The sequence below is a fragment of the Notothenia coriiceps genome, unplaced genomic scaffold (assembly GCF_000735185.1).
Source record: "Notothenia coriiceps isolate Sejong01 unplaced genomic scaffold, NC01 NC01_scaffold00021533, whole genome shotgun sequence".
Lineage (NCBI taxonomy): Eukaryota > Metazoa > Chordata > Actinopteri > Perciformes > Nototheniidae > Notothenia > Notothenia coriiceps.
In genome coordinates, this window is record NW_011354234.1 from 71,149 (window position 1) to 95,796 (window position 24,648).

Here is a 24,648-nt window from a genome sequence, read left to right on the forward strand (position 1 = left end):
CATTGGCGAAATCAAAAAAATAATGCTTATCAATATAACTTAAACAACAGAGCCATGAAAATAAACATAAAACGAAAAAAAAAAAGAAAGAAAAAAAAAACACATCACAGTAAAACAAACAAATAATTATACAATACAGCGACAATGTAGACAATGACAACACNAAAGTCTGTTATGGCCTCTGAAGCAACAGAGAGATGTTTTCTAATAGTCAGGGTTTCCAATGTTCTGAATGTACTTGAAAGTATTGTGTTTTACTTAAAAAACAAAGTGTTATAGTTTACAGAAGGTCTACCTACCTATAGGCTACCTGAATCTCTGAAATGTACTATATTCCTAAATATGCTATTGCTACACTTTATGGCAAAAATTGCACTTTTCTGTTGGTCTTGGTTAAGAACCTCCTTGAAAAAAATAAACAATGTTTTGTTGCTTAAGCTTATGTATTCAGTCATTATTCAATGGTATACTAAAATCCATGTGAAAAAAATTGCTTCTCACTGTTCTCTGGTCAAATATTTATATGTGATTAAAAATGCGATTAATTTCGATTAATTAATTACAAAGCCTCTAATTAATTAGATTAATTTTTTTAATCGAGTCCCGGCCCTAATAATTATACAATACAGCGACAATGTAGACAATGACGACACCACAACTAGTATTTCCGGCCGTCAGGAAAAATAGCCACAGAATGCACCATTCCATCACTGGTCCTATCTCAGATATATTTTCCAAATAAAAAAACAATGGCGACCACAGAGCTTGAAAAATATGTCCACGATTATATTTTTCCAATGTCATTTTCTCCAGAGGTAAAAAATGTGTTATCTGATCAACGAGAAGTTTAAATGTTGGGGGACGTTCATTCTTCCAGAGTAAAAGTATACATTTCTTGGCAAAATATGTTATTGTGATTAGTATTCTGTAATGTTTGGGGTTCAATTAAAGGGTTTTTGTCAGAGCATGAATCGAATCCCAGAAATGTTTCAAGAGATCAAAGTCCCTGCTCATTCTGAATGAGGTTAAGGATACGACAGATTACACTGTATATGTCTGTGAGTTGACATAACGGAATATTAGACATATCTGAATTCAGGAAGTTACAACTGTGTCGGCGTCTTGGAAAGAATCAGCCACGGGTCGGAAACATGTTTTATTGTTTCCCTCTTTCCTCTGTCTTCAGGTCAGTTTCCCACCACCTTTGTGGAAGAGATCACAATCCCCAGCAGCAAGCCTGGAGACAGACTTTATGTTTGCATCAATGATTTCAACTCCGCAGAGCAGGGGAACCTGTCCCTGATTAGAGGTAAGGACATACTGCATGCACCCGACTTTTAGAATACAGATAAAAGTATGAATCACTCGTCTTTATGACTACTAGTCATAAAACATGAAGACTTTTATCAGAGCACACTTAGGCGTTGTTATATTGTTTCTGTAAGTAGATTTTTGGCGCAGGATACAGGATGTAACACAGCTGTGTTTTAAGTAGAACCACTGTAACCTCTAATGGGCCGTGTTTCCTCACTTAGCCTAACGCTACTTGTTGATGTCGCTGTGCTCAGGTAAAGTGTTTGTTTTGTGTTGAAGTGTTGTGTTGTGTTAGACACTGTGACTTTGTCTTCATTGACCCATTTGTGCACTTTTAGTAGAACAGTTCCCAACCTTTTTCTTGTGTCTAGTTGTTTGTACAAATGCAATTTATAATGCCATTCCTGCTTGAATGGATCATAGTGAATGTAGACTAGGCACTGGTTTTCCGTCATGGCGTCCTCCCTCTCTTTTAAATGAACACGATCAACTCTAACTCAGAGCTAGAAACAAAAATAGCAAATGGTCAAACCTGTGATGTCACTCTGTCTCCTGGAGCCTCTCAATACAATGGAATTGGAAAAACACTCAAAGGTTACTGTGTGCAAACAGAGGGAAAGACTGAGAACTAGAACTGATGCCATGATGTAGGATTAACATTTAAAGAAAGCTTACACATTCAGTTTCACATTCACAGTCAGCTACTGACACATTTGTGCATCTGATTGTTTTAGTTGTTGTGTTGTTTAAGCCCATTAAATTAGCATTCATGATTTACAAGGAATTATTTTTCCCTACAAAAAAACGAATTTATTTATTTCATTTTTAAATGTTCATTTCTTGTGAAGTAAGTCAATTTACTTTCCCCTTTGATCTTCCACTATTGTTTTAGAAATATAATACTATTTAGATAAAAAGTTTTTTGACTGTTGATGCATTTTCAAATGTTCTATTCACTTGAACAAAACATGAACACCTCTCTTAGTTGTAAAATATAAATATATAAATAAATTATGAAACGTGTTAAAAAGCGCCACATAAAGACACACATCATACAAAGCCTCCTTCTGAAACTGCCCACTAGGTGTCCCTAGATGCCAAACTAAATGCTGCATAGACTGTCTCCAGCTGACCTTTTCTTTTTACAGGAATTATCTCACATTAGTTGTCGTTTTTTCTTATTTCTTATTTAACAACAACCTCAGGCATGCAAAACAGATGCAGAGATCCCTTTCATCGGTAACACTTGTTATCGTCTTGTTTTGTCCTTAGAAGTTCTAATAGTAGTCGTAGTCATAGAATTTGTAGTATTGAGAATTGTGCATTGAGCATTTTAAGTTAACATTGGAGACTCACAACTATTGAACAGTCCCAATAAGTCAAATGTGCAAATACATCAAAATGTCTTCTTATATTTAGATTTAACCTTTGACCAAATGTACTCAAAAACAATATTCCTGTATATGTTTGTACTGTCATAGATAAATAACATTTCCTGCAGAAAAGGAAACATAGGAGACAGTCTTTACTAGCCATTTGAGAGTATGAATTTCCACTGTGACCATTGGCAGCGTTCCAGTTGTGGTCCCAGACACAATGGGAGGTGGAGCCGCAGGTCTTTGGAATGCGACCCCATGACTTCTGGCCGACCAATCAACATTCCTATAATCCTGATCCTCTAGATATAAAAGCACCATTATTGACCTTAGAACTGTTAATTAAAAATGCAATAATAAAGGTAACCCGAGATAACCTGACAGAACCAGAGCTACCTGAACGTGGACAAAATATCTGGCACTTCATTGCAGTTCTTCAAATTCCAGTCAAGCTAAGTCAGTGCAGTTAATTAAGGCACACCTGATGGCCGCCCCAAATGTAACAACTACAGGCATGTTCATTAAATAATTAGATGACTAAATGGTTTAATTAGATAATGTAAGATTAATTTTATTTTTAACTTTTCTATTATTGTTTGTTTTATTTTAAGGGTTTGGTACCGCTGTATAAGTGTGGCTAATTTACCTTTACTGTCTGCGTGCAAAAAACAACAACATTACACATGTACATAAAGACAGCATGTGTCTGCTGTCTTTACCTTTATCTCCTAAAGTGTTCTTGCTTTGTCTCTCTGCATGTCCCTCTCTGCTTAAAACTCCCCTTTAACCTGTACTACTTAAAATGACAAATACAAAATAATCACATTTATGACTATCCGAGGATCTTAGCCATTTTAGAAACCTCTTTTACGATACGATATACTTTATTGTCCCCGTAAGGAAATTTGTTCTAGACTCCGTGCAGTTCCGCATACATGTACATATACAAACATAGTGGACATTAAGAGACATACACACATATCATCAGTCATACACCGTTTGAACAAACACAATACACAGACGCACATACTGACAATGGCGACCTATTGCACAACATTTAAAAAGTACATTTCATTACACTTGACTACTTTTCATTTCATGTGAACGTTTTCACGGTAATGTTTTAGCATTTAACTGTGACATAATTCACATCAGTATGTTAAATGTGACGCTCATTGTCTCTGGTCTCTATAGGTGATGTGGTAGTTGGAGAGGCAGGAGGGTCCATAAACCTCGATGAGACCTGGCAGCGGGGCTGTAATGCCTTGGGCGTCCGCGGACTCTTCCCCACATCATGTGTGAAGGAGCTGGCCCTCTCAGGTCGCTCCAGGCAGCTGTCTGAACGCTCCGCTCAGGCCCAGGCGTCAGAGCTCCCCCCGTACGCCCTGGGCCAGGCTCGGGCCCTCATGAGCCTCCATGCGCAGCTCAACGAGGAGCTGGACTTCCGCGAGGGCGACCTGATCATCATCACCGGCCTGCCGGAGCCGGGTTGGTTCCAGGGGGAGCTGAATGGCCACAGGGGCATCTTCCCAGAGGGGTTTGTGGAGCTCCAGGGATCCATCCGATCTCCTCAGGAGCCCGAGGACTGCCAGTATTTGAACAATGATTCTGAACAATATATCTACGAGGATCAATATGATGCAGAAGTTGTAGAAGGAGAGGTGTTTATGAGAGAGGAGGAGGAGCAGAAAGAGGATTTAGTAGAAGAAGAAGAAGAGGAAGAGGAGGAGGAGGAGGAGGAGGAGGAGGAGGGAGGTGTTTATGTTGTGGCACTGTATGACTTTCGGGCCATAGACCAAGGCGAGTTGAACTTTGATATGGGGGATCGCATACATCTTTTAGGCACTTTGGAAGACGGTTGGCTGGAGGGGGAGCTGCGAGGGCGACACGGTATTTTTCCTCATCGTTTTGTCAAAATAGAGGGCGACGGGGAGAAACCGCCAGAGGAAACAAATGTTGTTGAAGCCTCTGAGTCAGAGAATGATCCTGAATGGACCACTTATGAGGATCATACAGTGTGGGACCTGGACTACTTTGAGAGGAAGGAAGAGCAGAGGAGGCAAAATGAAAACAGGAGCACTGGGGCTCAGACTAACAACAGAGGACAGAGAGACGGGGGCAGCAGGCCTGAATCTCAGCCACGTAGACCTGTGGCCCCAGCCCAGAGGGGACCCGAGACACCCAAATCCATTCCTCCAGCAAGACCCAGACTCCCGTCTCGGCCTGACCTGCCCGCACGTAGCCACAGACAAAGCGGTCCATCTTCTGGCCCTAATCGATCTAGCTATCCTAACGGTAACTCTAGATCCTTACAGCCCAAACTAACACATAGCCTTACCCTCCCTAGCACTCATACTGGTTGGTCTAAAAACAGCAGATACTCCCAGAGGCCACCAAAGGACGCTTCCCCCACCAGTAAGAAAAGTGGTAGTCTTGGCCAGGCCTTATTAACCCTGGCTGAGAACCACCGGCAGAAGAAGCTAACCCGCCACGCTAGCGTCACTGATGCTGATATGATGATGGGCGGCGCTGAGGAAAGGCAACGTTCCCGGCAGCGTGGCTCCAATGGTGTCATGCCAACATCCTTGACTTTAGACGCCCTGGTAACCTCAGCTGGGGACCTGGAGGCTAAGCTAACCCAGCAGCTCTTTGAATTTGAGAAAAGCTTGACCTACAGCGATAGTAACGATAGCTCTAGTGCTCCTAATCACACGTCCTCTGTAGGCGACCTTAGCCCGCAATCTATGTCACGCCACTTCTCTATCATGGACTTCAGCGATGAGAGCGATATCATGCGAGGCACCTCACATTCGCCTGTTTCCCACCTATTGCAGTCGATCTCTGCTTCGTCCTCCCTAGAGAGACGTGGGACCCTTCGCCCCCCACCTCCTCGTCCTAAAGTCCTTCGCCCACCACCTCCACCTGGGTACAAACCAGCCCGCCCTGCCCCGCGTGCCCCTCCTCGTTTCCCGAGACAAAACACCACTCCTCCAAATATCTTCTACTCCCCTGATGAATCCGCTTTGAACCTCCTGGACGAAGTCGCAGGAAGGCAGCCTGAGTTTGGCGATCTCGCAGCCGCCCAGGAAGAAGAGATCCAGTGCCAGCTGGAAGCGGAGAAGGAGCTGGAGAGAGAGATGGAGTTGGAGAGGCAGAGGCAGAAGGAAGAGGAGGAGAGGTACCAGCTGCTGCTCCGGCTGCAGGAGGTGGAGCACGACATGGAGGCATATGCACACACGGCAGAAGAACTCAGGACAATGCTGGAGGAGGAGGAGGATGAGACGGCCCGCACGCAAGCCATGGAGAATCTGGAGTTCTGCAACTACACCCTGGAGACTCTGGCCCTGGAGCAGCAGCAGCTACAAGGTAAGACTGAGGGGGGGAAGTGTGTTGGGACATCCTCAACATGGGATGGTGGTTTAATCGGTTTGGGGCTTGAACTGATTAAACGACAAGACGATGTATTTGTTTTGATCTTGTTGGCCTCATGAACACAGTTTCACAGTTCTTAAAATCCATCAAGGATATCTGCGAATAATTGTAAGTAGATGCATCCATAGAGCAGACACAATAAACAATGATGGCCAAAATTCATTGTCATGTCATAACACTATATACAGGTGATCAGAAAGTCAATAAGTATATGCATTAAGCAAATTCTACTTATATGTTATAACATAGAAATTAGAATATACATATCAATACTTTTAATACAGTGTCAATGTGTTTTGCAGGGATTGGTGTCAATACAGCTATATCCTTTAAACTATCATTAGTGGGTTCAGCTGCCGACATTGAGCAGCTGATAAATACCATCAATATAAGATGTTAAGAAGTAGATGTTTTGCTTTGTTAGTCGGTGAGCTTCTGTATGTGAAAGGGTTACTTGGAAAACTGGAAGCCAAATCAAGTAGAATTTATTTTGCTTGATGTCATAGTTCAAGTCTGAGGCCCTTTTGCCCACAGGTTAGAAATACACGGTCACTGAGGACAAAATGTAATATAGCAGGAATCTAAAAGTGAGCCATCAGTGCTTACCAGATTTCCTTTTTTACCTGGGAAAGCACACACACTCACACAGACACACACACACACACACACACACTATTTAAATTCCACTGTAAACTCAAACAAGCTTACTCTCCGCAAGGACCAGCGGAAAGAGGATTGTGTATTTAAATAAAGGGTTATCATAACTGTGAGTGTGTGTGCAGATAAATGTGTGTGTTTGTTTTTGTGTATTTGGGAATAGGCCATGTCCTACTACAATATTCATTTATAAAAGGATTGTGAATGTGGAAGAATCAGTTTGATGCTGCAGGGTTCCAGGAAATGTGTATAAATCTTAGGTTAGCTTTGTCTGGTACTGTTTGAGTTTAAATGACTTTTTAAGTATTAATAGTTAATGGCTTGAACAACAACAGTTGTAGAGCCAAAGCTAATTGGCTCGGTTTGTTTTGGCATCTCGTACTGGGTGCACAGTTCTGACTGACAATTTTCACATAGGTACGAGGTGCATTCCTGCACATAGTGAGAGGGTAGGCAGTGCACGTGGGCCCCTGTCTCTCTTTCTTAAAGTCCTTCTATCTCTATCCAAATGTCCTACGTCCTTCACCTTCCTCACCATTTCCTCACGCTGCACCTTTCATCGTTTTAGTCCGTCATCTGTTCTCCAAAAGGAGTGAGGAGAGGGAATACATTGGGTGTTGTTTTTGGGGGATTTTTTAAAGTATTGGTGACAGACAGACAGACCATGGCCCGCTCTGGAGCGAGACCCAAGCTGTGGTTGAGGCTTGCGGTCAGGTGGCCCGTGGCACACTTCTCCACACTGTTCGGACTCGCTCGGGAGGCCAGGTCCACCAGAGTGGCAGGTAGGAGAGAACCACAGATGGTGTTTATAAGTCAGTGTGTGGACAGAACATTGCTGCTGTTTTTTAACATCACTTTTACCCACAGCTGCTTGCTACAGCAGTAGTTCTCTACTCACTCAGGCAGTTCTTGGGGGGTTTAGTGTCTTGCTTAGGGGCAATGAGAGTAGTTGATGAGCCAGTTTTGAATTGACTCTTTACTCATGGATAACACTTCCTTTGAGGGAGTCATTAAAATGTCACAGTTTTTAGCTGGTTAGGGATATAACAAGTACATTGGTTAAAAAATAGGGGAAACATGAGAAATTCCCTCAACTTGTCATGAGAATATTCACTGTTAGATGATTTGTACACTATTTGCCATTCTACTCTTTGAACCATGGAAGCGTTCACTTTAACATAACTGAGATATTTTGCTCTGCTCTGATTGGTCAGGCATGTGAGTTGCTTGTTTTGCTTTGTGAAGACTGTTTCTTGTTTGACAATTTGTGTTAAATTAAAATCAAATTAATTCAGTGGCATCTGCTTTTTCTTGCTAATGTGGGTCCTTGGACAATGTGGGCACTGTTGCAAATGATTTAGCACTAACAATTTTTTTCGGAACTTTGGATTGTAACATTGTTATTTTGAACTTGATTTTAAGATATTTGGTTTGCTGAATGAACCAAAGCAGGAACACTCATGATATTATCTCAACTGTCTCTTCAATTTTTATGATAATGTTGCTTTACATTGGATGAAGTGGCATTAACAGCAGAGCTCATTATTTCTAACTGTGACACACACACATTCAAATGTCCTCGTTCATTTAGAAGCTTTCAGTCTAATCACTGCTAACAACCAAGTTTCATTGTAATGGTAATGTTTCTCATTTTCAAGTGTTATCCTAGTTTCAGTATTTCATTCTTATTGAATTAATTCTAATTGAATGCCTCTCAATAATTTCCTATCAAAAACTGATTGTTAGACTCAGCTTTTGCTCACCTATTCTAAACTCATCTTGCTAATGTAATATAATTAATCCCGGATGTTACCACTCTATTCAAACTTTTCCACTCATCATGTTTGTCAATATCTCAAAACACTAATGTAATCAGTTGATTCTTGATTTTGTTTCTATTTTAGTTGCATGCAAATGAATCACATCCTGTTAGATGTTATCAATCACTCTGCAATGTTTTCCAATGAACGATCTTAACGTCTGTGAATGATAGGTATCAGCCTGCGGGTAGGAACTCATCTCCGTGGCTACAGGTGCCTCTAAAGGCCATTCAACCACTTTGTCTCACTTCACCTATCACGTTACAGGAATTCCCACACCCTACTTTCATAGTCATAAAAAAACAAACTGAGATGGTGACTTGATTTGTGAGAGTTGTGATACAGCACGGAAAAAACAGCCAAGCACACTCCCATTATTTGATACGTTATCAACACATTACACGGACACAAAAGCTTTTAGTTGGCTTTTTTTAATAGGATATTATGTCTCCTTTGTTTTCCCTTTTAAAGCCAACAGGAAGTTATGTACATATCAACCATAGTCTCAGGAACTATTCATCTACACACACACACACACACACACACACACACACACACACACACACACACACACACACACACACACACACACACACACACACACACACACACACACACACACACACACACACACACACACACACACACACACACACACACACACACACACACACATTCACCAAGGAGTGAGTGTTTTCTGTGTTTTTCAGGGTGTGTTCCTGAGTGTGACGTTTAAAAGACAATGGCAGCTTATTGTTACAAGGCAGGGAAGAATTCAACGTGGAGCTCGGCCCGCACCTATCTCTGCAGAGGCCAGTTCAAAGTCCTCATAGAATCTGAGAAAGAGTGTGATACTGCAGAAACAGAAAGTATCAACCATATGCTCACAGAGTATGATTGATAGGATTGTTCTCAATGTTTCTATCTGTTGTGGACTGTTGTGATTTTGTATGTCAAAAATATGGCAGTACAATCCGTATCATGAAACAGCGGTTACATTTTAATATATACTATAGCAATACTGTAAGGAACTATGACAATTTGTATAAATCAAATATAAGGAATAGTTCCAAAATATAAAGACCGCACCATATGCATAACATAAGTCAAAGAAAGTAAACTTTTATAAGATAATCAAAACAGTGGAACAAATTGTTGCATGGAAACCAGCTATTCACTATTTTTCTCACACATTAGTGCAGCTTCTCTTTCTCTGCCATTTCTGCCATTTCTTTGTGTTTCCTCTTTTCTTGTTTAAGCTCTTTGACCTTGAGCCTCGCTTAATTCTTTAAGCCCACTATTAGAACGCCTCCATCAGCCTTCATGACACCACAGCTGATCTATTGAACACTGTTTGAGGATCGGTTGCAGCTTCAGGTTTCCCTCCGTCAGCCACACAAACTGGGAGAGTCTGAACTGCAGACAGTCTGATATCTGACCTTATTCCTGGAAATGACACTCCTTTTTCTAGATGTGCTGAATATCGATCAATCCCCGGGCGGCTTCATTTACATACGCTTACACAGACATGGACAGGAATGTTGTATTTGACATTCCTACTGTTGACACACATACACAAACACACAGTTTCGGTCGTGTTCTGCTACTGAAAGCTGAGATGTTGAACACTGATAATTAAACAGTCTTACATAAGAACAGAACAATGTCCAAGTAGGATCAGCCTTATCTTGCGGAACTGTTTATCTGAGTTGAATATGAGTTTTGCCTCATGCACAATTTTAGTTATTAACTCATTTCAATTAATCAAACACGATGACTTGCAGGTTTTTTTACTTGCCATTTGATAAACATGTACGATAAGGATCTAAGATACAATAAGAGGATATTTTGTAGTGTATACATAGGGCCTTTTGTGTCTTAATGTGAGTCCATTTTGTTTTTTTTAAGCTCTTCCTTTATTTTTGGAATAAAATGTGGGCAAAGCATTTTTATTGCAAAGTATGTTTCTGATTTACCTGTTGTTTTCCTTCCCTAAATATTTTATTTCCTGATTTGTGAGAACGTTTAGCTTGGCTGGGCCAAGTTTAATCCTACCAGGAATTTAGAATATAAATCCTGGGGGAATACAACTTTGGGATTCAAATAACAAACAAGGTCCAGCTACTAATAAGATTTTAAATACTTTGAATTGATGGTAAACTGACACTATCCCCCATGTGTGTCTCTGTGTGTATCACGTGCACTTGAGTGTATGCAAGCCCTTTAAACCTGTCTTTTTTTGTTCCTGCCTCTTTTTTGTTTAGAGTTAAAGAGGGGGAGGGATATATTATACTCCAGCTTTATGAATAGGCCTCAGTTTTTTCTCACACTAAAAGATTGTGTCTCTACTGAGAGTGAGGACAGTCCTCGACAATAGTTCATTGTACACATCAGCAGCAATTTCTTTCAGTAGCTGCTCTGGCCTATTAAGTCTGCGTACTCTCAACATAATAACTATACTTTATCTTTCCACTAAACTTGTTTTCAACTTCACACTTTTAATCATTACTTCAAAAGAAAACTGGTTTAAACTAAATCACACGGACCTCTTCATGTGTTTGCTCCTCCCTGAAATGTAGGGCAAAGTCGAACTGACAGACTGAGGTCAGTTTTTGGCTCTGTTACCCACAAATATCACAAATGGCCTTTCAAACATTGTGAAAAGTAAGAATATACAAGTAAGAGCTGGTTGTAAACTCAGACAGGAAAGATTTGCTTTTGTCAGCACAGGTTGCATTGATGTCTGGTGACATAGAAGAAAAACCTGCAGGAAAGGAAAAACAAAGAAAACAGGATACAAGGAAGGATGCAGGATTGTTCAGGGCAGTGAAAAAAAAATAGGTTCCACAGTCAGTAGCCCCTCAAAGGCAGACTGTGAAGTTAGACTAAATCTTTCTTTTAAAGAAAGTCCACAGGCAGATTGTTTTCCTGCAAACAGAAGTACTGGCCAATTGAAACAATGGGTGGGGCTGTCGGGCTAATCCTCCACTCATGTGACTCTACTCAATCATTAACCTAAGGAGGCCCCTCCTTCAATAACCCTTTCCCCCCTCTCCTCCCACGATTCGCTGAGATAGCTGCGGGGAGGGAACGATTTGGTTTCACAGAGGGCTGGGAGGTGCTTAGACCGGGCAGTCCTGCTGAGGCATCGGAGAGGAGACAGAGAAAACAAGTGGGAGAGTAGCAGACAATATGCCTGACAGGTGGAGTACTTTGTTATGGAATGCAGGACTTTGGAAAGACGGAATAAGCCACGTTAACAGGAAACCGGGTAGGCTGATTTAAACAGCAAGAACCATGAAGAGCCCGGTGGTTTATGATAACCAAGCCATGTTTGGTCCAGTGGATTGGAACTATGCAGCCGGTCCCCCGGTAAGGAGAGGGATGAGTGTGGAGGAGCTGGGGGATGCTGGATGGGCCAGAGAGAGGGAGAGGATAGCCCATCTGCAACATCTACAACAACTACACCAAGTGCAGATGCAGCAGCAACAGGTTGGATATCCTGCGTATGGAGTAGTTCCTCACGGACAGCCACAGGGACCAGTTATGTTACCCAGACCAGGTGACCCAGTTCCAGCTCCAGGCTTCCCTATGGCAGTTCAGGGCGGCATGATGGTGCCTGTGGGCCCAGGGCCGCCTCCAGGGCATATGCCAGCTCCATGGCCAACACACTGGGATAACCAAGCCCAAATTAGACTGGGCAACGTCTGCCAACCCAATCAGGTGTATGATGACCGGCCACAAGCAGTTTTCCAAGAAAAGAGGCCTCAAGGCCAGGATGTTTACTACCACCCTGGGTCAGAGGATGGTCACCTCAATGTGAGGGTATCTGAAAGGAAAGGCAAACATTGTTTTTACCAGGGCCCTGAGGATTACAGCCAGCAGGACTATAGCAGAGTGCCACAAGAAAAAGACAATAATGACTTAAGAACTAAAGAAGGGTATGGTAATTTGGAAGAGGACAGAAGAAGAAGGGACGACCGGGTGAGAGAAAATGACCGTTATGAGCATAGGAATCCCAGAGACTTGGAGGAGTACGATCGCAAGGACAATTACAACCACAGGGATCATTATGACAGGAAATACAATGAGCGCTGTGACGACAGAGAGCAGCAATATCCTGACAGCAGGAAAAACAGTAAACCTGAACTCAGAGAACATGACCGTTACAACAGTGAGTATGAAGACCACTATGACCGTAAAGACACTTGTGCTCGCAGAGACAAATACAGAGAGGTTTATCAGTACTATGACAATGATAGAGAGTATGATGACTCTAAAGAGAAGGATCGCTATAGAGATAAGGAATACTATCAGTGTAGTAAGGAGGACCGTTACTATGATGAGCGAAAACGTAAGGACCCCTACTATGCAGATGAACGATATGACCGCAGAGAAAATATCTACAAAACCAGGGATGACTACAGCAGAAGGGGTGATGAAACCTACCCCAGTAAAGAAAGGGGTCAGTATGACTCTGAGCTGGACCAACACTGCGGTTATAAGGAGAGGGACCAATATGACAGGTACAAGGATCCAGGGGATGACAGGAGAGATGAGCACTATGACGATAGAAGGAGAGACCACTACAAAACAAGGGACCCCTATGAGCCTAGGACTGCGGACCAGTACGATCGTGAGGATGAAGACCGTTACAAATCCAGAGATGGAGATCGTCCCCAGTCCAAGCCCAGAGACAGATTTAGGGATGTACGCTCAGTATCCGATGATTCCAAATTTGAGGAATACCCTAAAAAAGAGACCAAGACACACTGCGAGGAATGGGTTGAGCAGCAGAACAAGAAGTTGGAACTCAAGGAAATACACTCTTTTGAAGATCCTGAAATATATCGTCGCAGTGACGATCGGGAAAAAGGATACGAGTCGAGCGCTGGAAGCGTTGGTACAAAACGGGGTCGTAAGCCTGTTTATGTGGGCTCCCTAGATCGTAACAGCTTCTACAGGAAGACAGCTCCAAGCTCCCTAAGGCAGTCCCAGTTTGCCACTACCAGGAAACAAAACAAAGGTAAACACAAGGAAAATGTCAAGTGAGTGAATGTATTCAACTGGCTGTATTTGCACAGCGTGAGGTACTTATGAGGTGGTACAGTATGCTCAGCTACAACTCTACAGTGCCAATCATATCTTAAAAAACAGAAAAGGGCACATGGTTTGCAAGGGATATTGTAATTTACAACTCAAGTAGATAAAACAGGGTTGAGAGGTTGACTATCATTGGTGACCTCCAGAGGTGCTCTTCTAATCAATGCTGGGGGCTTCAAAGTGCTGACTAGCCAGACTCACTTCCTAAGAAAGTGTGCTGGAACCTGAGTGTGAGTGTGAGTGTGTGTGTGTGTGTGTGTGTGTGTGTGTGTGTGTGTGTGTGTGTGTGTGTGTGTGTGTGTGTGTGTGTGTGTGTGTGTGTGAGTGAGTGAGTATCACCTATCTCACAGGAAAGTAAGCAGTCAGGTATTTGTAGACGTCTGAACCTGAGGAACAGGTTTGGTGGGTTTTTGTTGTTTCTCCCATTCTCCTTGTCTCTAGCTTTCCTGTTTGCTGCTACTCTGCCTCATTGATGCTATGTGCACCCGTAACAAGTCAGTTCAGTTCTTGCATGACTGAAAGGTCTTTTACTGACAGAAAATACCAACTAACTTTAAAAAAGCAATATCATAATTTTTTTAGGGAATTGGTTCTGGCTTTGAGATCATTTCAAGTATCTTGTCTATACAAACCATATCTTTATTTACTATACATTTCAGCCTAAATGTTAGAAGTTTCCATTAATTTGCAAAGTAAAGCAGACCGTCCGCTTAGCTTTGTTTCTTTACCCAAACTTTTAAACCAACTTTGTGAGCTGCTAGTTATGAATTGGAAATAGAAAAACTTATATAGGGCTGGATATCAAATGGAAACATTCCAAATTAGGGCTACACATTTTTCAACATTTTAATACTTTAAGGGGAAGTTTAGAGTATATAATAAAGTGTAAAAAGAGTAAGTAAACAAGTCTTGGAGTATACACCAGGCAATTAATAGCTGTCAATGTTATGTACACATTTCAGCTGGTCTGCCCTTACAGTGTTGAGGTTAAATACCTTGCCCGGGGGTAATTATGTTATCACCTGTTAACACTGAGAAAGGAGTGAAGATGTCTGTAAACACAAAAACAAACTTATACTACAGTTGAAAGTATGAGTGCTTGTGTGTTTGTGTTTAAGTATGTTTCATCAAGAATCGAAGAAAGAGATAGCACACTTCTGACTCGCTTATTGTCTCTAAAAGGAAGCAGGTGGCGCCCCACGACCCCTCCCCCAGTTACCTAGATACACACACATGCACGACCCCACACACAGTGCACATCGCCCCCCACTACTCCTCCTTTTCGGGAGTTTGAGTATTAATCCCTAGCGTCAGCATGGTGTGTGGATGGTGGGGGTCTGTCTGGTGCCAGGCGGTGGCCGGCACTGACTTGACTCCTACACTTCAAGACCAGACAATGTGTGGGTGTGCTAGTGAGACCCTGGGAGGCTTATTGAGAGGTGACGCCATTTTTAAAAACACACACATGCACGCCTGCTTCTTCAGTGTCTTGTCATCCCCTAATCTCGTTAAACTGTTTCAGCTCGGTCAGGGGTTTGCCCGAGTAAAGCATTTGATGGCTAAAAACATTAGGCCGTCTTGTTGCAGCGCTTATTGGACTTACGCTGTGATTCAGTTACAGTGAGACGATGGCGGAGGCTTTTAGAGATGGGCTTTAAGCTTGTTTAACGGCCTTTGTTTTGACCTCTGTGAAAAATCAATAAGGACTAGATAAGAATGACTGCTAATCAATGATACAGCTGACATACGTTTACCTATTAGTACTTATCATTCGTGTTATGAACTTCATGGCGGGGGGTTTGTGTGCATGTGCTGCTGGTATTAGCTGGCATTCTGCAGCAAAACAAAAAAAGTTAGTTTTTTGCTGGAATAGATAACTTACCGTTCATCCTATTTATCGTTTAAATTGAAACACTTTAAAATGTGTCTTTGTGGGTGCAAACTGAATGTCTGTTTATGGTTTTAATCTTAAACTTTAAAACTTGGACAGTGTTTGAGCATTTGTGTGTGAGTAATGTGTTGTCATCCGGCTATGATCTGCCAGCGTATGCTCGATAATCCTTGAGTAGCTGCTATTGCTGGGAAGTGGTACGGGTTATTGGGTGGGGGAGTTAAGAGTTAAGACAGGACCTCAAATCGTTCAACAACATTGCTCTAAAGATGTCTTATCTCACAGCTGGCCAACATAGAAGGCAGTTAGCCAAAAATAATTTAGCTAATAGTCTTAGTCTTCAGATCATTTCTGATAACTGTGCTTTTATACACTCCATACTAACTGTACAATTATAAGTTATACATACAAAGTGATTGCAGCACATCAGTGTTAAAAACTCCTCAACAGGTCATTCCTGGTTAGAGGATGCTACTGGTACCTGCATCAGCAAAAACACTGATGTGATCTGTACTTTTTTCAGATAGAAGTGTGGGAAAAGAAAATAGATATTTGACTCTTTGGACTTTCCCATCAGGACTATTTACTCTTGATAATGCCTGATATTGACATGGTTGTCACTCATTTCATTCGACACTCTGCACTTTTGTCAGTATGAGTCTTAAAAACTTTGGTTGTTTGAATGTTGATTTGTGGTTGCATTAGTTATATCTGGTGTGTACTTACTGTCCTAGTGGTTACTGGTGTTGATCTTGGCTATTGTAACATTATAATAATTTATTTATATGTTCATACATGCAGAGATTATTTGACTGTCCTCCTTAGTGGTAAAGGCTCATTATTGTCAGTAATAAGGATGTCAATTCGCATTCACTGGCTCTATGAACAGAGCCACTTACAGTCATGTCAATGCAGTTATTCCTCTAGATTTACATTTACAGCATCAGTTTATGTGAATGATTTGAATTTTAATGGGATTTTATGAGGTCAGTTATTAGATCAAGTTTCAATTTTAAGAGAAATAGCAAGCTTGATGATCAGGTGTTCATTTTAAATTTCAGATTGTTGCATATTTAAGTACCGGTACTTCAGAGCAAATAAACATAATATTATAGTAATACTTTTTGCCTTTGCATTTGCTTTTTTAACAGGGTGATTATATTAGGAAGCTTACTGTCTGTCTATTGCAATAATACCTTAAATGTGGCTTGTTTTTAAGGAATATATTTAGAAATTAAGAGAGCAGTGCCCAGAACACTTCAACTGATTTTCTTGTTGACTTACGGGAAAACTCAAGAAGTTACCAAGCAGACCTTTGTTTTTACTTGTCCTACAAGTAGCAACAGATATAATACTGCAAGTTCTGTCATCAAGAGTCTCAAGGCAGTTTCTCACACTCAGGTTGTACTCAGGGAACAAACATTTTCCCACACAGGCAGTAACGGCAATAGATCTACTTCCGACCCATGGGACCTTATTTCGGAAAAAGTATGTATTGAAGTCAATGGGGAGAGAAAGATTATCTTTCGATCCCGTTTGAATTGTGCCACGAGTCACACATATGATGTTTGTCAATATTAAAAAATTATTTCCATGTCAAAAAAGTCAGTTTGTCGTAAAACTGTTGAAATATAAGACTATGAAAAATACGCAACTAGAAAGACTACAAATCCCAGAATCCCGGTCCCGCATGCTGGCTCTTACGGAACCGACTAACTCCCCTTGTGTGTATGTACAGCTCTCAACATGCCCAGAGTAGTGATTTTCACCTCTTTTAATACTTTTCGCCTCATTCTGAAAGAAAGGAGTGAAATGTGCCAACGTGACGGCCGTCTTGGTGTGTGGTGCGGGACTGGAGTTTTAGTTCATTGAGCGGTTTCACACAAAAAAAGTGTTACTTCACAGTTTTACGACACATTTTTATTTTTTTGACTTGCAAAATTATCTTTTAAATTGACAAACATCATATGTGTAATTCGTGGCACAATTCAAACGGGATCGAAAGATAATCTTTCTCTCCCCATTGACTTCAATACATACTTTTTCCGAAATAAGGTCCCATGGAGGTCCCCCGGAAAGGGAGGGACTCCGCCTCTCTATACTCTCTTAGGCAATAGCCATCAGAATATGCAAAATACTGTATAATATTGGATGTAAGTTTAACTATGTTCGTTGTTGCACTATTGTTTTTCACCAACCACCTGTGGGACTCAATAGACACATTGTCCTCTGCTTTTCCATTAACTTGAAGACAGTTCAGCTTTTTGGTTGAATAGGTCCCTCACTTCATGGCTTTGATTCCTCTTAAATGTCCCTCGGCACATATGCAAAACTCATGGTCTCTTGAAGTAATTGGACATTATTCATCACAGAAAGGGGATGAAATGGGAAAATCTAAGCCATAGACCACAGTATTGGTCCCATTTCCCATGCAGCAATATAAGCGCTAATATATTCATTGCGTTAATTAGACTGTAGCCACCTGGAAACAAGACGAGTTGTATCCTTTGGTGTCTGATAGTGGACACTTAACACAGGATTAAGAAAATCACAATGTGAATGCTACATGTATCAACACACAGCCTGCTTTTATAATGCATGAATAGAGGGCTGTAATTACAAGGAATTCCCAACAATGGCACATAAAGGTTGCTGTGATATTCTGCCAGGAGCAGGAATGTGACCTTTTGACATTTGACCCTAAAAAGAGATAAAGTGGATGGTATGTCCCTGAATAAACTTCCTTTTTTGTCTTCAAAATTGTACCTGGTGCAACAGCTGGTGGCACACATATGCACAAAAGGCTGGGGATAGAGCCAGATAAAAGTGAGCTGGTTGTTTGTTTTTTCACTGAGATTAGATAAGTGCTACATTATTCTCTGTAACACAATGTTAAAGTGTTAAGGCACTTTAACAGTTTGCTAATGTTTACTCTTCCTCTGTTGACGTGATGGATTTATTTAATACATCCAGCATTAATCACAGGTCGTGGCTTGCAGGTTGTCAGGTAAATACTGTTGCTGTGGCTTGGAGCTTATATGCATTTATTCACATGTCCCAACACACTCACGCAGAGTTTCCCATGCGATCATTTCAGCAAAGCCACTCCCTGCTCTCCAAAACTTGGCTTGATATGAGGAGGGCCCCCGCTATTTGTGTTGCCATGGCGACGGTTCATTCTGCTGTGAACTTTGGAGCAGTGCACACACAGCCCTGATTGTGTTTGACCTTAGAGCGCACTGCGCAGACCCAAACTTTTTGACTTTGCACAAGTATTAGTGAAGCACGCTGCCCACAGAGAATGCATTCAGAAAGGGATTGTTAGATAACTAGACAGTTGTGCAAAAAAAGTTCTTACTTAAGTCACTTCTTTAAAAGAAATAATATTCTTGAGTGTACTTTGATCATGTTGTCGACTATATTATTTAATTGTTTAAAAAATACCCTTAAGTGCAACAAAACTTGGGTGGTAGATTATGTGTAGGAATCTTAATTTTGATAGAATTCAGCCTGTCAGAGGAGGAGCCTGGTCAGGTGCCAGTAGACTGTGAAACATGAAACAGATTTATCACAGAACTGGATTCGGACTTAACTGGACCCTTCCTACTCAGCATAACCCAAATAAAAATGGTACAGAAGCCAAATGAGAGTCCATGCAGTGTTAAAAACTCAGAAATCATGTGTTTTATCAAAAAGTACCATTAAAAAATAGAGGAAAAGTTGGCCAGATTCTCAGAATTTCAACCACCAAAAGTTCATATTTGAAATATAAAGAAGTCAATGCAAGGAGAGAAATAAACAGGTACACACATAGCTGACCACATGACAGATAAAGCAATGTCACTTTGAAAGAGGCTTAGATAATGGGCTAATGTAGCATGTGTACAGCATCTTATAAAAGTATATTGTGTAATACTTAACACTACATCATGGTTTTCAGCAGAGTTTGAATATGTGGTGTGTTAATTTGGTCAAAGATAGTGATTTTTTACAATATTTTACCCATTATTGTAGTTGCTGCTGATGCACAGTATTCTCCTGCAATGCGTAAAAGAAAAAAAAGAGCTGCCTTGGAGGGAAATTAAGTAAATCATGTCTGATGGCAGCTCCAAAAAAAATCTTTAAACATTTTGCAACACTTGGATATTTTATAAACAATTTCTTATCTCATTTGAAGCAACAAGCAGCGATAGTCCAGCTCCAGGTTTTATTGTCTGCCAGAGTGGTCGTCCTCCCTGTTGTCCGTGTGTCTCTGTGTGAGTGTGTGTGTGCGAGAGGGTGTGTGTGTTTAATGATGGTGGGGTCCCATACATTCTCATGGTAATTGGAGGTCTGGAATGGAGCTTTTGCAGCGGGATGTGCACTCCTCTACGGGCTCAGGAGCTGGACTTCAGATTGACAATGGACTATCGTAGAATGGTTGGTGTTGTTTGAACCCCTTTGTGTGTGTTTGTGTGTGTATGTAGGGGGGGGGGATGTGCTTTCTGAAGTGGCTTGAAGAAAGTTGTGAGCAGCAGGTGGGTGAAGCCTCTTCGTCTTCTGTTTTCTGTGTGTGTCCAAGGCAGTGAAAATATGGAGAGAATGCATCAGTGGATTTTAAAGAGAATATTCAGGACTTTGACTTGCTATTTCCTCAGGTGCCAGTGTACAAGTGCATTGGATTACTTGTGCAGATTTCCAGACTATTGTGCAAAAAACTGAAAAGAAAAAGCAACTAAATACAGTGACAATAATTATAAACATTATATTTCGTTGTATTTTTTTCGTGTTTTCAAGGAAACAATTAAGGGGACATTTTAAATAGTTTTTTTCGAAATGTTAATATTCATTAGAACCGCATTGATAAAGGACTGTAACATTTAATTTGAGGCCATTCTTTGATCCAAGATTTTTTAACTAATCCTAAGTGGTCTTTAAGTATTCTAAGCGGCATTGCATGAATTTAAGTGGGCAAAGTTGTAACAAGGGCTCCTTTGCTTCAGAAAACAAACAAACGGCAATGCTTGTTATAGTTAACAGCACTTTAGTCACAGTCACACTTATCTTTGGGAAACTTGAAGCCATTCATTCTGACTGAGCTGTCCTCTGTTTGTGCAACTTGATATCTACTTTATCTTTTGTTAAATTCTTGATGTCCTTTGATAATCTTATCAGTCGTGACTGAGGCTGCAGTCACACATAGATTGAAGGTGAGGTGCAGTGAGAAAAGTTACCCGGCTCACGTCATTTCATATCACTTTTAAGCACACTCACTCCATACTGTGACTTTCCCAGACGTCCAGTGCTGTGTGTTTAATCTACAAGCTTAGTGTTGAATATGATTCATAAGGCCAGACGGCATTCAGCTGATTCCAACTTGAAACAGTCTGTTTCCTGTGAAGTGTTCCAAGTTTGCTGCTCTATATAGTATTGAATCAACCTGTTGATGCCTTTTCATTGCAGTCACTTAAAATCTTGGGCAACATTTGACAGTGTAAGAAAAGAGATATTGCAGTGTTTCCCCTACCATTGTCTTGGAGGGGCGCTGCGCCCCGCCAACGGAGCCCCGCCAACGGAGCCCCGCCAACGGAGCCCCGCGCCAACCTGAATTCAAGGTGTTTTAAAAAAAAAAGGAGGATATTTTTTTAATTAATTTCTCTTTTTTTTTGGGAACCAAATTGCAACTAATCTATATCTACCGTCACTTTTCACATTAAGCATTTGCTCTTTTATTAAATAAACTAAACGCTTGCATTTTAAGTTGTGAGTTTAGTGTTTTTTACCCTAAGAAACACTGATGCACTAATCAATAACAATAATCCACAGCTCCTCTCTCTGCTCCAGAGGATTGCAAAAATAAATATCCCAATGCCCCCCCCGCTCAGGCAGCCCCCCCTCAAAGCAGTAAACCCTAAGGGAAACACTGTATTGCCTAGATATTGTTTGACTATTCAGATCAGAACCTCATAAGCAGCCTCAATGGATTTGAAAAACATAATTAATTGAGTCCCGTTTATATAACAGTTGGATAAGGAGACATGTTTAATGACATTCAAATGAGTACAGTTCCTCTGCATGCATTAGCCCATAACCCCATATATGTCCCCATATCACATAAGCAGTGTCTTTGTTAAATGTTTCCAAACTCTTTAATATGTGTAACCAGGTCAGCGCTTGAATGCAATTACAGCTGGCTTTCTGCACAGACAACCCCTCACCCCCCGCAGAGCCAGAATCCTGGTTCCCCTTGTCTGGAAGTCTGCATAAAGAGTTGATTATACAGTAAACAAACTACTTCTACAGTATGTGTGTTTAAACATACCCAAGCCTTATTGTATGCTACAGCACATACTGATCCCGCAAATGAGATACACACCCAGAGCAGTTTAAACGTGTATTTTGCCTCCAGCGTTTAAACATCTATTTCTTGAACCTGTCCAATGTTTTCTTGTTAGGACAAGAGTGAAAGCTTTATGTATTATTTATTAGCAGTTATCCTTCTATCACATAGAGTAGGTCCTCTATTAGTCCTCATATAGCAGGTATTGACTTGGTATTCAACAGGTGTTTACAGTCCTAACACAGCTAACACTAGTGAACACTAGCACTATCTTATAGATAAGAGCCTGTGACCTAAGATTTTCATTGTCATAACTTCACTGTAGCTATAAGTATGACTAATAACAGCCTTGAACCTTGAACCTTGAAAGAAGAGATGTTACAAATGAAGTGGTATTGTATCATACCTGATTGAGAGGAAAATCAGCTGGCAACAATTCCGCTCATCCATGTTCTGACTTTAGATACTTGAATAACATCCTCAACAGTTGGTTACGATTGTTCGTATTATTATTGTGAATGATAGTTCATAGAGCACCTCTTAGTTTTCTAGATCTAGACCAGTTGAAGGCTTGCTCCTATAATTATGTTTCAGCAGCAGGTGGTTGTTTGCTGTGAGGGATTGTGTTGGCCTTTGTCACAGACTGTGATTGAGTACATGTTCAGTGATTGTTATGTGGGTGTTTCCTGTTGCTGCGGACTGGGTGAAAAGGGCAGATCCCGTTCCACACGATGATAGTTTAATGTTACACCTCACCCTGTAGGCACCTTACATGTCTTCATTCCTCACTCACAACCTAGTGAATAGCATTTCTGCTGTACATCAGATTGGAAAGGAAGTGAATTGTACAGTAAAATATTCTAGCCCCATGTTGTTTGTGTGTTTTGCCAACAAGTGCACAATGCCCATGCTTTCTTTATAATACTCCACAAAGAAAAGTAAATTGGACATTTATTAAATTAGGTCAGATTCTGGTCCTGCATTTCCACAGGTTGTTATGATGGAAATAGCTTCCTATTTAGCCGTGTGAAGTGGAGCATATATAGGACGCTGTGTATGTGGAGGATCAAACGTGGGAATGAGCCGATTGATTCCAATTAAATTCGGAGTCTTTTGTTTTCAGTCGGTCTTTGTGTTGTGTTGCTGCTTGTGTGACTTTTAAAACCCATTAGTGAGCTACTTTCTCAGCAGTGGGGAAATGTTGGCGATTGGTGGAGCAGCAGTGACGGATGATGCAGGGATAAATGGTGCGAGCAAAGTGAGAAAAGCTCCTTTGAGTCGAGCTTTAGCCGAGTCACGTGAAGAGAGAGGCAGACGAAAGGCAGGTGGCCTGAGGATCAGACAGACATTTGAGTCAACATTTTATATTTTGTTTGCATCAAAAAGTAAAAAAAGACATTGCATTAAAGTGGTGCAAGGTTTTTACACGAGAAGTTCACACTTAGGAACTACATTTATAAAAGGATGTAATTGCCTTGATTTGATTTAAACATGACTATGACACTGCAGCAGTCTGGTGTGTGTGTGTGTGTGTTGGTGTGTCTCGCATGCAAGCATTTTGAAGTTCATTAGGGTAAGCAGAGTTAACTTCATTAGCCTCTGACAGCTTCTGTTAGGAGCTAGAGTGAGGTCATCCTTGTCTGTCAACACATCGCATGCTACATCTTGACCTACCGAGCCTCGATCTAAAATATACGCAACCTTGAGCTGCAGCTGTTTTTACACTCCACATATCCTCTAAGTCAGGGGTGCCCAACCTTTTTTCCCAAGGGCCCCCCCAAATGACTCCCCCACACACACAAACAAAGGGGGGGCGCAACAGCGGTAATTAAAGTTGAAAAGTCTCAAAAATGCTACAACTACTGTCCCAAACTGGATGAATGTGAAGTATTTTGTTAAAGGAGGAAGCGTAATTAAGGAGCACTATTGGAGTGACTTTGATGGTTATTGGACTTAATTCATTTGGATTCCCGCTTTATGAAGAAATTAAAGGACGGCGCAAGTGGAAACAATTCACAAAGGGATTAAACTGTTTAAAACACTTGCTCAAAGTAAGCCGGATTTTGCCGATGTGTTTATGTGGATTCAAAAGTCGTAAATATCTACAAAATGGAGGAGACCGATCTGATCGGAGCAACTGTGACAAATAATCCAACTGAAACCTGAAACTGAAACTGAAAATGACCATGTTTTAAAAATGCGCTCATCCAGACAAGCCCTGTTTGGAAACTTTACGGGCAGAAGAAACATTTCTATAGAAAGAATCATACATTTCTGTCTTTTTATGCCTTTATTAGCTACTAACTTGAATTTTTATGAAAATGAATGAATCAATTATTTTTTATATGTTATTGTAATGAAGAGACAAGGCTTTTAGTGACAATCATGTATTGCCTTACAATTATATTTAAAAAAAAAAAAAGTCTAAATCATCTGAGGCCTGGCGCCCCCCCTGCGATCTTTGGCGCCCCCCAGGTTGGGAACCACTGCTCTAAGTAGCACACTAACCCATCTGAATTAAAGTGGTACTTGTCTTTACAAGACGGTTACAGTAGGTGTTTCTGCTGCCACTATTTATTTTCCTCTGCACTTCACCGTTAATGTAAAAGGAAAGGGTGGTTTTAATCTATATTTTGTCAACAAATCCATGAGAAGTCCAAACTGACATTGTGTTAGTCCATCTCATGATACTTTACGACCTCCTCAGCCTCAAGTCCATTTGTTTCTCATGAAGTT

The 24,648-nt window shown here is 41.0% G+C and overlaps 1 protein-coding gene across 1 annotated transcript in view; it reads left to right on the forward strand.

Annotated features, from left to right (window-relative positions):
* The window catches only part of LOC104953336 (dynamin-binding protein-like), a 40,268-nt gene that overhangs the window by 12,225 nt on the left and 3,395 nt on the right, over window positions 1-24,648 (forward strand). The window contains exons 3-4 of the mRNA XM_010780268.1: window positions 1,187-1,309; window positions 3,885-6,056. Coding sequence (XP_010778570.1) covers window positions 1,187-1,309; window positions 3,885-6,056 — 2,295 coding nt within the window. The remainder of the gene's footprint in view (window positions 1-1,186; window positions 1,310-3,884; window positions 6,057-24,648) is intronic.